Here is a 14,014-nt window from a genome sequence, read left to right on the forward strand (position 1 = left end):
TTCTTTAACTACAACTGATATCGAACAGGGAATACCCAGCTATGCACTGAATTGGTTGTGGATGGCACCACCCATTCTCAATCAGAGGTAATAGCCAATCAGCTAGCAGATAGATATGGAGCAACCTTCACTCCCCTCTCCCTTCCAGTCATCCCCCAAAGTATACCTGACACCATTCCTCAGCCTATTTTTCTCAAGAGAGCAAGTCATCTCAGCACTCTCCAAGGCCAAAATTATGGCATCAATGGGACTAGACAAATCCCAGGTTGCCTTTTAAACAACTTAAAACATGACCTATCAGACCTACTTGGATCCTTGTTTAACCACAACCTGCAAACCGGCTATGTTCCAGCAGAATGGAGGACAGCAACCACAATTGCTCTGCACAAAGGGGGACGATCAACAGACCCTGGAAATTATAGGCCTATAAGCTTGACTAGCCTCATCTGAAAGGCCATGGAAAGAATCATTATGGACCTTATTAACAAGGACATAGGTAATCTCCAAACTCTGGACCCAATCTAGTTTGGATTAGTTAAAGGTAGATCATGCCTGTTAAACATGGCTGACTTCTTTCAGAAAGCCACCAAAGCCCTGGATGAGGGAAAGATAGCACTTACCACCTATCTTGACCTAGCCGAGGTATTTGACACAATCCTCCACAAAGGTATTACAGAGAAACTATCCCAATTGGGAAGTAACCCCTACATTACCAGATGTATAGCAAACAGGCTCACCAACAGGACACATGCTGTCAAAGTGGATGACTTTGCCTCTAGCAAAAGACCAGTCACCAGTGGTGTACCACAGTGTTCTGTGCTGGGCCCCTTATTATTTGGAATTTATTTCTCAGACGTCCAGGCAAACTTGGACAGCCTGTGGCTGACAAAGTTCACTGATGATTGCAAACTGGGAGCAATCATTGAGTTCTCCAACAATGTTAATATACTGCAGACAGGGTTAACGCAGACAAATGATTGGTGCCAAAGCCACAGATTAAAGCTAAATGCAAAAGAAATGCATTATTATTCTCTTTGGGAAAGCTGACATCCTTGCTAATTACATTATAGACAGCACCCCTTTAAGTGTAGACCAAGTTGGTATATGATACAGGTACTCAGGTTGATAGCAGTTTGAACTTTGACCACCACGTATCCACAGTAGTAAGGAAATCCTTCTATGTGGCATGTCTTTTCAGTAAAGGAATCACATATAGATCTAAGGATGTTATATGTCTATTATACCTGGCCCTCACCAGACCAGTAATTGAGTATAATGTTCCCTTTTGACACCTGCAACAATTGGACAGACCCCAGAGGTTTCTCAACAAGAAATTATAGGGAACACAAAACAAGTCTTACGTAGAAAGACTGAAAGCCTTGTCATCGTATTCTGTCTCCTACTGGTTGCTAGGGGGTGACCTGTGGGTGGCTAACAGGGCAGTCAATGAGCTGGCCCGGCCTTGATGAAAATATTATACATTTGTAAATCAAACTGCACAACAGTGATTAAATCACTCAAGGGATCTTAACCTAGCCCTTGACATGAACAGATCATGCTGGAGAGACAGACACAACTCCCAGAGACTGCCACATCTCTGGAACAAGCTTTCCACTTCACATAAACCATAGCCCCTTCCTCACTCTCTTCAAACAAAACCTAAATGGATGGGTGACCCAAATTCAATCATGGGGTGGTGTGGCACCCATGTCCATCCTGGACAGAGGAAGTCTAAATTAACTATCATAGACCCGTACCTCTGCTAATTTCATTCACCTAACCACCAAAGATTTGGGGCAACTCAGGATAAACATTGCTAGGCTTGTAAGGGCACTAGGGCTATTAGCCTAGTAACCTTCTATGAACCTATCTGTGAGAATCACATAAATCTAAACCGTAAACAAAAAATGATTAAACTAATAGCATGCAATTGTGAAAATCAGATAGTAATTGCTATATCAGCTGGTATGTGAACCTAAACATTCTATATACATGGGGTTATAGGTAATCCTGGCTCCTGAGTGGAAAATGCAGTGTGCTTGGGGGAATGGAGGGGGCCTGCCATGCCACACAGCTAAGTGGGGAAAAAAAAAAAACCATTTCGGCCTCTTACAATTTTCTCATCATGGTTGGGCCTCACTTTTTCTTCAAATTATTTTTGATTTGTCTGAGTACATTTTTTTCATCTTTATTGTTGGACTATATGCTCTCTAGCTGGTCGATCTCACTGATACCCTATAACATGGCCGAAATAATTTAGATTAGTCAAGGTCACAAAAAGTTTTTTAAAAATCATTAACCTGAAGGGCTTTTCAAAGTATGGTAGAGGCATTATGGATCATCCTTGGAAGATACAGATAGGTAGATGAAGTAGGTATCTTTACATAACATGAAAGTACCCACAAATGCATACATACATATGTGCACACTGGGTTCATGATGATCTAATGTCATTTCTTACATTTAAATTCATCCTCATTTATGCTGTACTACTCTCTGCACAAAAGTCTCCTTCGCTGATGTGTAGTATTGATATATCTCTGTTGTTATATTTATAAAGACAGTAACTTAAGAGAAAATATAGAGATTTTTTACAAATAAAATATGTTTAATACTTTACTTTCTCTAGCAATAAAACACAGAGGACAAGGGTTATAGCTGTTAATAAGCTCTATCATGTTGACCTGGGTTTGAGTTTGTCAGTCTCCTAATTGATGATGTCTGACTGAGTAAGTAATTTAACTGGAACAAAGCTTTAAAGCAATCCCCCAGAAACAGGCAATTATTATTCATAATGGATCTTAACTTGTTAAACATGGTTCATGCCACAAGCTTAAAATTACTATGAATCTTGGATAGAGACAAAATATTTTACATTATTTTGCCATTTTACGTGATCAGTAAATGGGTGATGGCAAAGATTTATTGTTGTTTATATGTTTCTACACTACTTGATGCAGATGACATTTTTTCACAAAATTTCTACAATTGTGCAGTGCCATCTTCTTTGGACGGGGTTAGGTCCATCAACATCACATGGGATCACTATTAAGATGCACAGATGCCTAACAGCCCTAAAAAACAGAAACTGTTATCATATCTGCATATAGTACCATACCTCTCAAGTGTACCTCATTACGAGGAATGTACCTCATTTGGGGTCTTAAAAAGTTCATGTTCCTCAAAGTTCCTCAATGTTCCACATTGAAAGACTCTGTCACACATTCAGTGTTAGAAATTGTTTTAAGTGAAATCCATGGTAAATAGAAATTAATCATATTAATTCATTAAAAGATCTTCTTTATAAGTAAAACCAGCATATTTTAACCATTCTATAGCCTTCTTAGTTGAAGTTGTTAGTAAGCCATTAGTATGTGTTCCACATTTTGCCCATTTGTTCCACATTATGAGGACTAGTGTTCCTCATTTCGGAGATGGAAGGTTGAGAGCTATGTATAGTACCTTTGCATTCCTTTTTGTGATGTCATATTGTTGCTTGTTCACTACATGGAATTGAAATCTTCTAGCAATCTTCTAGTAAACCCAAGCCTAGCCCTTTCTGCTGGGCAGTGTTTAATGTAAAAGGTTATAATAACTGATGCACCTGATAGCATGCTGTGGGTGAGCATAAGGTAAGATCGCTAAAGGGTTACAACAGAAATCCAGTTCAGCTCATCCTTATAATCACTAACAAACAGACAATGCAGAAACTGTTCATACTTACACGATGATGGTCTTTGAATGAATCAGCTAAGTCTTGAGATCTTTCATATTCAAAAGTATGTATTTATTTTATTCATCTGTTAACTAGGCAAACCCATTAGGTACAAGTGTCTCTTCTTTGCAGATGGACTCAAATGAAATATTTAATTTTTTCTGCTGTGTTTAATAAACAAGTAGTTTGGGGTATATCTAGATAAGATTCATTTAACAATTATACTGACCAAGATAATAGAAAAACAGAAAAAACAAATAAATAAAATGCAAAATTGTGCACAATGAAAATATTTTAATATCTCATTTAAGCAAAAGTGCATGCTTATCACAATACAGTGCAGTGCATTCATTTCATGCTGTATAAATAAACAACTTTAGTGCAGAAATCAAGTAATCAAGGAAGACACAATCTATTGCAAAAGTTTGGCTTGACATGCCTTTCGGTACGTAATATATTTTAAAAAGAAACACAGTCCACTGTGTTAATACACAGCACATTAAGTTCCAAGGCAATGTCATTAGCATGGAAACCCAGCTAAGGGTAATGTATAAAAAAGTTCATGTAAACAAAGGACCGCTTCATTTTCACTTCACTCTTCAGTACAATCATGCAGACATTCTTTTGCTTCACTGGCAACATAAGACTAGTGAGACATTCTTCAATCATCTGAAGGATTTTGCAGGGGAAAAAAGCATGTGGACAGGACGACTGGTTTATAGATGTTTCAGTGTGCATGGTTTCTCATGTCTGTAATGCATTATTTGGACAACTGTCTGATGCCACCAGTAAAACATCAAAACTACCAAGAAATGCCACCACTGATGACTGCAGCCAATGTAATTTAGGAGGCCACCTTTGAAAAAAGGAAATAAATAATTTTATAAAATGTAAAGCATAAATAGGAATAACTTTCACAATATACCTACAATTATATTTATGCAAATATGTCTGACACTGGCATTTGTTTTTTTTTTTCTTTTTTTAACAAACATTTTCATTTTATATATATATATATATATATATATATATATATATATATATATATATATATATATATATATATATATATATATATATTTATATATATATATATATGCACACACATAAAACATTACATTTGAGTAACTCAGTTTTATGCTGCCCAAAACATAAATCAGAATATTAATTTTTGCTACCATCTGAAGATCGTTAATGATTTTATCTTCCAATAAAGAAAGATAACCTTGTCACGTGAACATATTTTATTTATATATTTAATTGTTTACAGGGCAGAGTGCTAATCCACATGGAAAAAGTAGCCCAGAAATTAAAAAAGTTACAGTGATGCCAAAGAGTGGTGAAACAAAAACAAACAAACCTGGTTTTGATTTTTCACAAAATTATGTACTTGTGATGCAGAAAATCTTCTATTATTGTTGAGCATTCCTTTTATACTTGACTCACAATCAGAAAGCATAAATATGAAAAGGATGACAACTGTTCTTTCCAGATTATTTGTGGACACTTTTAAGACTAAGACAGCCTTGCCTTACAATTTGAATTCAAACAATTGTCTGGATCATCAGTAATATGCTAACAGCATTCAGCTGACACACCAAATATATCTGAAAAAAGATCACAAAATGCTACACAGAAGAGACTGATTGCGTTAAATCTCCAAATAACATGAAAACAATCTTCTATTCCTCACCTTCACATCCTAAATATTTTCTTATGTATAAATTTGCTGCATCCTTTTTCTACTAGGGGAGCCTTTCTGTTGGATTCATCCTGTCTACCAGCTAGAATTTGGCATCCTTTTCTGAGATGTTCCTTTACCCACGAGGACAGTGCATCTCTGTTGACACGCCCAGTGATATAGTGTGTTCACTACAAATACTGCCTTCTTCACACCAGTCTGTTCAGTAATGACCACCTTCCTGCAAATCAGTGAAGAACCACTGCTAACAAATGATATAGTAAAATATACCTGTCCTACATACAGGAAACTCAGACAGGTGAGACTGGCTTGACAGGATGCCCACCTGTAGATAAGACAGCAGAAGGCTATTCTTGACCAGTGAATGAGTGCCCTCTCACAAACTGACTAAAATGGTAAATTTTTTTCTGTTATATCTAACACCAACGATCTTCCTTAATGGTTAGATTGAATTCCATGCAGTATGGCAACAACGTTGGAAGAAGCCAGAAGACTGCACAGGAAAAGAACTCAGAAGTCTTTGTCCTTGGAATACAATCTCATCAAGAGATGCTCAACTCCCACAGTCACAGTCAAAACAATAAGATTTTAAGAAAGACAACATTACAGTCCAAATAGTCATGGCACCACCATTACAATAAGACATGTTTTGGATACAGATACTCTAAGAGTAGAACAGACTTTGGCTACAGCAAAAATAAATAAATAAATAAAAAGTCAGTGTCACCCAAAAGCCAAAGACAACTGAGCACCAGTCACATCAGTCCACCAAAACCTGTCTATCTCGCAAATGTGAGCCCTTCCCATACTGAAACCAGGGAGAAGGACCGCTGATCTGTCTAACTAAACCAGCATAACTAGTTTATGCAACACTTCAGCAGGTCCAGCAATTCCAGGGAGTGAAGGGACCTCAATCCTGTTTTTCTCCAGCAAAGAAATGGGAAGAAAGAACCAGCTCAAGGACAAAATCAAAGCTGCCTTCTAAGAATAAGTAGAACTGAGGTTGGAGAGCTCAGCTGTGGAGAAACATCGAAGTATGTTCCCTCACACTAGCAGGCCTGAATGTCTCGAAGGCATTTTATAGAGGCACAGCTACAACATCACCAAACCCAAAGGCCCATTAGTGGATAATTAAGCCTATTAAACATGACATCTGAACTCACTAAAGGGGAGGGGTTCTTCAAACATAGACAAAGTAGCACATCCAAAGGAATTATGCAACCATTCAGTATTGGACTTTAGTCTTTTCTCCACAAAGATAAATAAGCAGAAGATTTACTCAAGAATCCTCTAGAAAAAAGGCATGACTCAAGCATAGTAGTATGTAAACATCAAAACACAGAACACTTGTAACTGGCCATCTTGAAACATAAGGTATTCCTCTGTTCACATTAAGAGCACTTCCAACTGGAGGTCCAATTAGACGACTTCCTGGTAGCTTCCTGACATTCCAGACAAGGTTAGAGAGGTGAAGATAAATTCATTATGGATTATGTCCTAAGGTGAAGTTGGCTGTTTCCTAAATCATGAAGCGACGTCTCTGATTAAAACATGGGGAGTTGTCTGTACCACTACAGGGCTGGAACTTCATAGCCATACCCTGCTTTTTCAGTGAGAAACATTAAGAATGAGTGTGATCTTAGTTTAGTTCTACAGTGAGACTTGGAATCAGTGAGATTAACAACAAAATGCAGAGTAGCAGCACAAGCCATATGAGGAAGAGTGACCACCTCATCCCCCACTTTTTCTATCTGCTGTACTGAGCAGATAAAGTGAAAAGTTATGATCTCCCTGCAGGAAGAAGGGCCAAACGCTAGAGTGATTCAGCTCTAGACAGTGCAGACATGGTCTCCAAACACTCAAGTGATCCACCTCTAAGTCAGTGTAGTCATGCTCTCCAAACACTCAAGTGATCCAGCTCTAAGATGGTGTAGACATGGTCTCCAAACCCTGGAGTGATCTGGCTCTTCACAGTGCAGACATGGTCTCCAGAACTGCAGCTGTATTAAAGAATTGTGTGAGCATCTCACACTGATACACATATTTGTCAACAGAAAAATGATCCTGCTGAAACAGTGAAACCAATGAACACAGCCAGGCTGCAAGCAAGAAATAATTTCCTGCAAGAGAACACATCCTTATACTTCTCACACTATTGACCAGATGATCAACTGTAACTGGAGAGGCCCAAAAAGAAGAAGCTATGCCACAGGCAAAAGAGCAAGGAGGTCTGGATAGCAGACCTCCATGAGGGGAAGAGGTAACAGACCCAGAACAAAAAAGAAAAATGTACAACCAAGATACACCCCTTCAGTAAACAAATAGATGTCAGAAGTTGTTAGGGATAGTCATGGAAAGGAAAGTTCCACACAAGATTCAGCAGGTACAGGTCACCAGTCCAGGACCCTGAGACAAGGAATTAACACAGTGAGGAGCTCCAAAACATGTAGTGGATCCAACACCATACAGTTCTTACAGCCCACTGCAAAGCATATGTCCTTAGTATCATGAGGTATATGTCCATATTATCACCCACAGAAAGCTATTGGGTCTACAATTTGGACCCCAATCTGAGTCCAAGGTTTTGCTCCCAAACCAAGTCCATGTCCTGGCCCTTCTCAAAGGATCAGAATGTTTGGTAAGGAACATACTCGGATACATACCTGAAAAAGCAATAAAATTAAGAGGAGCAAAGAAGGTCATACATGATGAAAAAGACACAACCCTATAGGATTGCAACCAAGAAGGAAAGTGATCCCATGAGTGCTGCACAGGAAATCACCAAGCAGTCCTATAACTAAAACTGTTCATCTTCCAACTGACTGCACTCCCACCAGACTTTAGTTGCATTTACCAACAGCTAGGATGTTTCTAGATTCAGGCGGAACCTCAAAGGGTAGCCTGTGCTATGAATAATATCCAGCTTCAACTAACCAGAGGAATTATTGCAAGGACATTCAATAGTAAGTTATAAAAAATAACCTACAGAATAATAGTCACCCATACTTCATACAGAACAGGAAGCTATAGGACCCCAAGAGCCCACTACAGGACAGGAAGGAAAATAAAGCCAAGAACCACATGAAAACATTCTTTTCATTCTGACAAACAGGGTGGGGAGAGGAGAAAGACTGACCTTTCCAACAGCATGACCTCTACTGTCCTTTGAATTGTTGATTATGGGCCTGCCCCAAGACTGCCAATGCCACAAGAAGAGTACATACAGGCTAATGGGGTAACTGAGAGCAACCCAGTCACAATTCTACTAACTCAAAAAGATGTGTCTCCAAGCTACAGTGAACTGGGAGAACCACCCCCACAGTAAGCCCATATCACACTCTCAGCTGTTGCAGGTAGGCTGCTAGAAAGAACCCCTACGATCTCCCAACAATTACAAATAAAAGGATACAAAGGGCACATGGTCCTGGTCTCAAGATGATTACAAGGTCTTGTCCTTTTTTGGAAGATGAACATGGGCCATTAAGAGGGAAATCAGCACCTTCACTGATTAAGAATCGACTTCCTATTAAGGAAACTATGAAGCAGAGTCTGGAAGTCCTATCACAATGCACTGCTTCCTTGAATGGAGAGTCCGCAGTACGTCACCTTAGTGAAACGTTGAAGGATGGCTTCAGCTACACCATTCTATGTAGGTGGATCTCCTACACTTCAGCAAAGCATTCTCCATTGAGTGGCTTCACTGAGATTTGAGATTTTGTTCTGTTTTAGTTTACCAAAACCACACTAACTGGTATAAAGCAAGTTGGGACGCACTGCTGTTTTTTTTTTGCTTTTTTCACTTTTCATCACTTATGTGTGACCATGTATTTGGTATAAGTTAGGATGGCATGAGGTCAATGTTCCACACATGAGGATGCAACAGGCATAACCTCCTGCACAAAAAAAGGCAAAAATCTTTCATATGCTTTTTATACATTTTTGAGTTAGACTCCATGATGCTATAAGAGGCAATAAAGCATGACTTGCTTTTGAATGATTTAATGGAATAAAGCTGGACTTCCAATCTAAGGCACATTAATACACATAATCTATGCAATGCAATACAAATCCCAGAGGGTTACCAGGAAGCCCATCTGATCAGCTACAGAGTGGGTCTAGAAAATACTCCTTTTCTGCTTAGAGTCTGGGATATCATCAAGCCTTCCCTATGCTGATTTATTAGGAAGGACTGGAACAGATGAGATGCAAAATTATGGGTACTAAGGCCCAACATGACACAGCAGTACATACTTTTGTCACATCTGATAAAAGCTCTAGACCTTGTTATGTAGCACAAGAAAAACAGGCTGTGGTCACTGAAAACAATGGCAACCTACAAAGACCATGCAGGAATCAGATATGGGATGCTTAAAACTTAATCACTCTAGGTAACCAAAGGGCTTGCTTATACAGAAAGTTGGTCATCCTGGAGCCACAGCAGCACAGAGTGCCACCAACTTCCAAGATTGTTAAAGGATGCCTCTGAGCTGGAAAAAAACAGTAAGACCACTATATCCCTATCTTAGCGTGTATCCATGAAGAGGATGGAGACAAAAGAATGCTATGACTCATAACCTATAAATAAGCAGAAAATAAGTTGTCATGGAAATTGTGGCACATGAGGACTGGAGGGGTCAGTTTCCTTACTTGTCTCAAAAACACGGCCGTCACATACTTTGAGAACCAAGTGGGCCCTGAGGAGGATAAAGCCCCAGTTCTCCCAACAATGCCAGACAAGGTATGACACAGAGACTAACTTGCAGTAGGCACACCATGGGTACTGGGCAGATCAAAAATCTCTTACATGCTGCAGGCAGCAAATAAGGGGGGAACAGATCTGTATTGGTCCCAGTAACGGCATCACAGTGCAGTCCCCAAGGGTGAGATCTTGCAGCCATGATTTAATCTTGTAGGAAAAATGAGACAAGCATTTGACACTTTGTGTCCAGGCCAGAAACCATGATGCAGATTTTCCAATAGCTTTTCCTGATAGGTACTGACCACTGCTGTTACCTCTGGAGGGAGTTGCCTAATTAAGACTGGGTGGCTTTAGGATCCACTCCCTGAGATCCAGACGGACAGCCCAGTCCTAAGATGATCAACTGAGAATAGGCAACACATGCACCCCTGGAATACATCTCCCCACAATCAAATCTAGAGGCACACTTCTCAATGTCTGAAGCTTAAATGCCCATTAACTAGGGATGATCTTCATCTCTGCAAGGACATGAAAGATGAAAGGTTATTAAAGGGACATTTCAACAAGTCATGATGAGGCACTTCCTTTTTCTACCCAATACATGATGCTGATTAGTTTTTTCAAAAGCCACAAAAAAGTTAGAAGAAAATTATGAATATAAGAAGTTTTACTAATGACAATGGTCAAGTTCTCCAAATGGTTTGAGTGTTGAAAAAAAAACTCAAGTGTGCAGGGCACGAGCATGGTTAGATAGTTAAAGTCACGGATCTTGACGTGTCATCAGAGGTGTATAACCACCCTCAAGTGTATAAACGTCCAAGAAAAATTATGCAACATTCTGATTGGTAGACAGGACGAACTCAAATATAAGATTCATCAAGAATGGTCCTCAGTATAAGATGTCTTCATCAAGTGGCTAAGCTGGTAAACCAAAAGCATTTAAGTCACTGCCCGAAAACAAAGTAATTTGTAAGGTACACCAATATAAAAGAAATGCCAGACACTAATAGTTACAATAGTAATGATTCATACACATTTGATGACAACTTTATAAAATGTAACCCAGCAATGTCATCAAATGCAAAACACAAAGACACAGTGCCAGAAGACAGACTCAAAAAGAAGTGTTCGTCATACATTGCTACATGGGTATGGGTGCATGCAGAAGGTCTTAAGTAAAACATGCTGTACAAAACTAAAACTACTGTGAATACTGAATGGAAGCCACATGAGGAGGCATATAAGTGAGGTCTGCTGTACAACATGCGATTCAGTAATGTTAACTCAGGATGCAATGCTGATCAAAGCCAGAAGTAACAAATGGAAAGGCATGGATGAAAGCAAAACAGTGCAGAAAGTACTATATTCAAATCTGGAATAAGCTTACTTAACAAGAAAATATCTCGGTAATACACATCATCCAACAACAATCTCCAAAGTCCCAGACCCAGATGTTACCAACTCAGGTGGTATCAGAGACTGCCAGTACAAGATTTCAAAAGCCAGGGCATTACAGATGCATACATACCACCTAAATTAAGAACATGGCATAGAGGACAGTATATATGAATGCCACCTAACTAATAGGATGTGGCAAAAAAAAGGGAACATGATATCCACAGAACTGAAATACTGTCACATGGATTCTAGGAAAATCCCAGTCCCTTGGAAGCCAAGGTGTGTCTGGTCCCAGAAATCCTGGGAACTGATCAGTTCAAAAAGCAGCAGGGCACAAGCAATATGTGTCACAGGTCATCGCACCAAGAATCCTGGACTTGTCCATCCTGGAAATTCTGTAGTGTAGTGAGGTATATATCAGGTGTCCAGTGACTACAAGAGGCTGAAATCCCACAGTGCAGCAGCTTATGTTACTGCCCTATTATTATGGCTAGTTAAACACATGCATATTGGAGCATTTAATATCAGTGCTTGAGGGAAAATTGGTATTTTTCCAAAATCCATGCATGCCATATAAAATTGACCTAAATTATAGTGCTGATAGGTCAGTGGTATTCAAACTTGATGACTTATATTTCTATTTTATGTAATGTTCTGCATTGTTGTATCTGCCTTTGGTCCAGCTCATGGCTAAAAGGGACTTTCAGACCAGCTTGCTTAACCAGTTAAACTTTTTTCTTTTTTTTTTTATTGTAACAGGCATCCTAAAATATCAGGTAGTGGTGGACTGATAGAGATTAAGACTTGTTATGAGACCTGTGACTATTACATACATCACTCTCATACTTGTATGCATGACATGTGATGTTTGTAAATTTGTTTACTGAACTAACATGGTCAACATTAATTGAAAAAATTTAAACGTCACACATTATTATTCTTTGCAAACTAGTTGCATAATTTAAGGAATATAGTGTAATTGCGCTTTTCCACTTTGATATACTGGACAGACTAAATGGAAATTTAAACACATAAATGACAGAAAGAAAAATGTGGCAAATTCTACTGCAGTACATGCATGTAAAGTTCATAACAGAAATGCTAATAATTTTAAGTTTTGCATTTTAGTACATGTAGATTTGGTCCAAGGTGGGAATAAGTTACTTAGTTCGTATGTAAAGGAGTCTAGAATAATAATTTAAAACCATTGAGATTAAGCACAGAACTTAATTGGCAAAATTTGATTAGAAAAGTTTTTTTGTCCCTTTAACAAAATATATATATTTTTTTATATTTTAATCAATGTTATAATTAAAGTGAGACAAAGCCAGAGAGGCAAGATTACGTTGGTTTGGACATGTGCTGAGAAGGGATGTGGAGTATATTGGGAAAAAGATGCTAAGGATGAAGCTGCCAGTTAATAGGAAAGGAGGAAGGCCTAAGATAAGGTTTATGGATGTGGTGAGAGAGGACATGCAGGTGGTTGGTGTGACAGAGCAAAATGCAGAAGACAGGGAGAAATGGAAACAGGTGATCCGCTGTGGCGACCCCTAACGGGAACAGCCGAAAGAAGATGATGATGATAAGGTGTGTTTTTGTAACTTCTGTTTATTCCTTAGAAGGTGATGAGTAAAAGTGCTAGAGAATATTACATTTCCTTGGATTATATTGTTTCCTGAGTGCATGACTGTTGGTTAGTTTGTGTTTTGTATTTTGATGTGGTAGGGGAAGTTTAAATCCACGGTCATATAGTGAGCAGGAGGCCATTTTGGAAATGGATTTTAACACGTTGTTTGTTAATTGTGAAATAAGGATGTTAGTTAATAATCCATTATTTGAACCAGAGGATATAATGGATGATGTGGAGAAACAACATAAAATCAATAAATTAATTTGTTAAAAAAAAACTAAATACATATTATGGTAAAAAGACACTGTTACAGTATCTTGACATGCAATTGGTCCTATGTGGTTTACGAATTTACAAGTGTCCTGCGTGCATTTTTAAAGTAAAGATGCTAATTTCTGGGAACACTGGCAGAAACTTCTTTGGTCTGCAGTAAAGAATGGTTGAACGTTTTGACTGAGTTTGGAGGGCATAAATGTATGAGGTTGACATCTGAAATTAAATGCTTGGAAGGTATGCCTAAAACTGATTTACAACCACACTTTTGTATGAATAAACTTACTGAGTTAATGAACTCGTGCAGTAAGCTTGAAAAAGATGTTGTGGAAAGGAAATTAAAGATTAAAAAGATTTTTCTAATAAAATATTTTCTTGGCAACATTATAATGTAGATGTATCACATTCAGCACATGATGTGACGTGTTCATCTGAACATCGATGCTCTGCTAGTTCAGGACATTCTAGTGTTGGCAGAAACAGTAACCTTTCTGTACATCATTTGAGGAAATATCAGTGACAAGGTAGATGTTACTCCAGAGAAAATGAGTGTGGTTCCCCAAAATGTACTAAATAGTAGAGGCAGATTTAGAGGAT

At 38.5% G+C, this 14,014-nt stretch overlaps 1 protein-coding gene across 10 annotated transcripts in view; it reads right to left on the reverse strand.

Annotated features, from left to right (window-relative positions):
* Positions 1-14,014, reverse strand: part of LOC122788848 (progestin and adipoQ receptor family member 3-like) — a 792,623-nt gene that overhangs the window by 216,403 nt on the left and 562,206 nt on the right. For 8 of the 10 annotated variants that reach the window (XM_044055731.1, XM_044055735.1, XM_044055730.1 and 5 more), the window contains one exon: positions 3,764-4,571. The exons of 1 other annotated variant lie outside the window; for it this stretch is intronic. In XM_044055731.1, the coding sequence (XP_043911666.1) occupies positions 4,432-4,571 (140 nt within the window). In that variant the 3' untranslated portion in view covers positions 3,764-4,431. Of the gene's footprint in view, positions 1-3,763; positions 4,572-14,014 lie in introns of those variants that run through there. One more of the 10 variants, XM_044055740.1, reaches the window with a different exon arrangement.

Source organism: Protopterus annectens, chromosome 14.part0, assembly GCF_019279795.1.
Source record: "Protopterus annectens isolate FY-2018-M chromosome 14.part0, PAN1.0, whole genome shotgun sequence".
Lineage (NCBI taxonomy): Eukaryota > Metazoa > Chordata > Ceratodontiformes > Protopteridae > Protopterus > Protopterus annectens.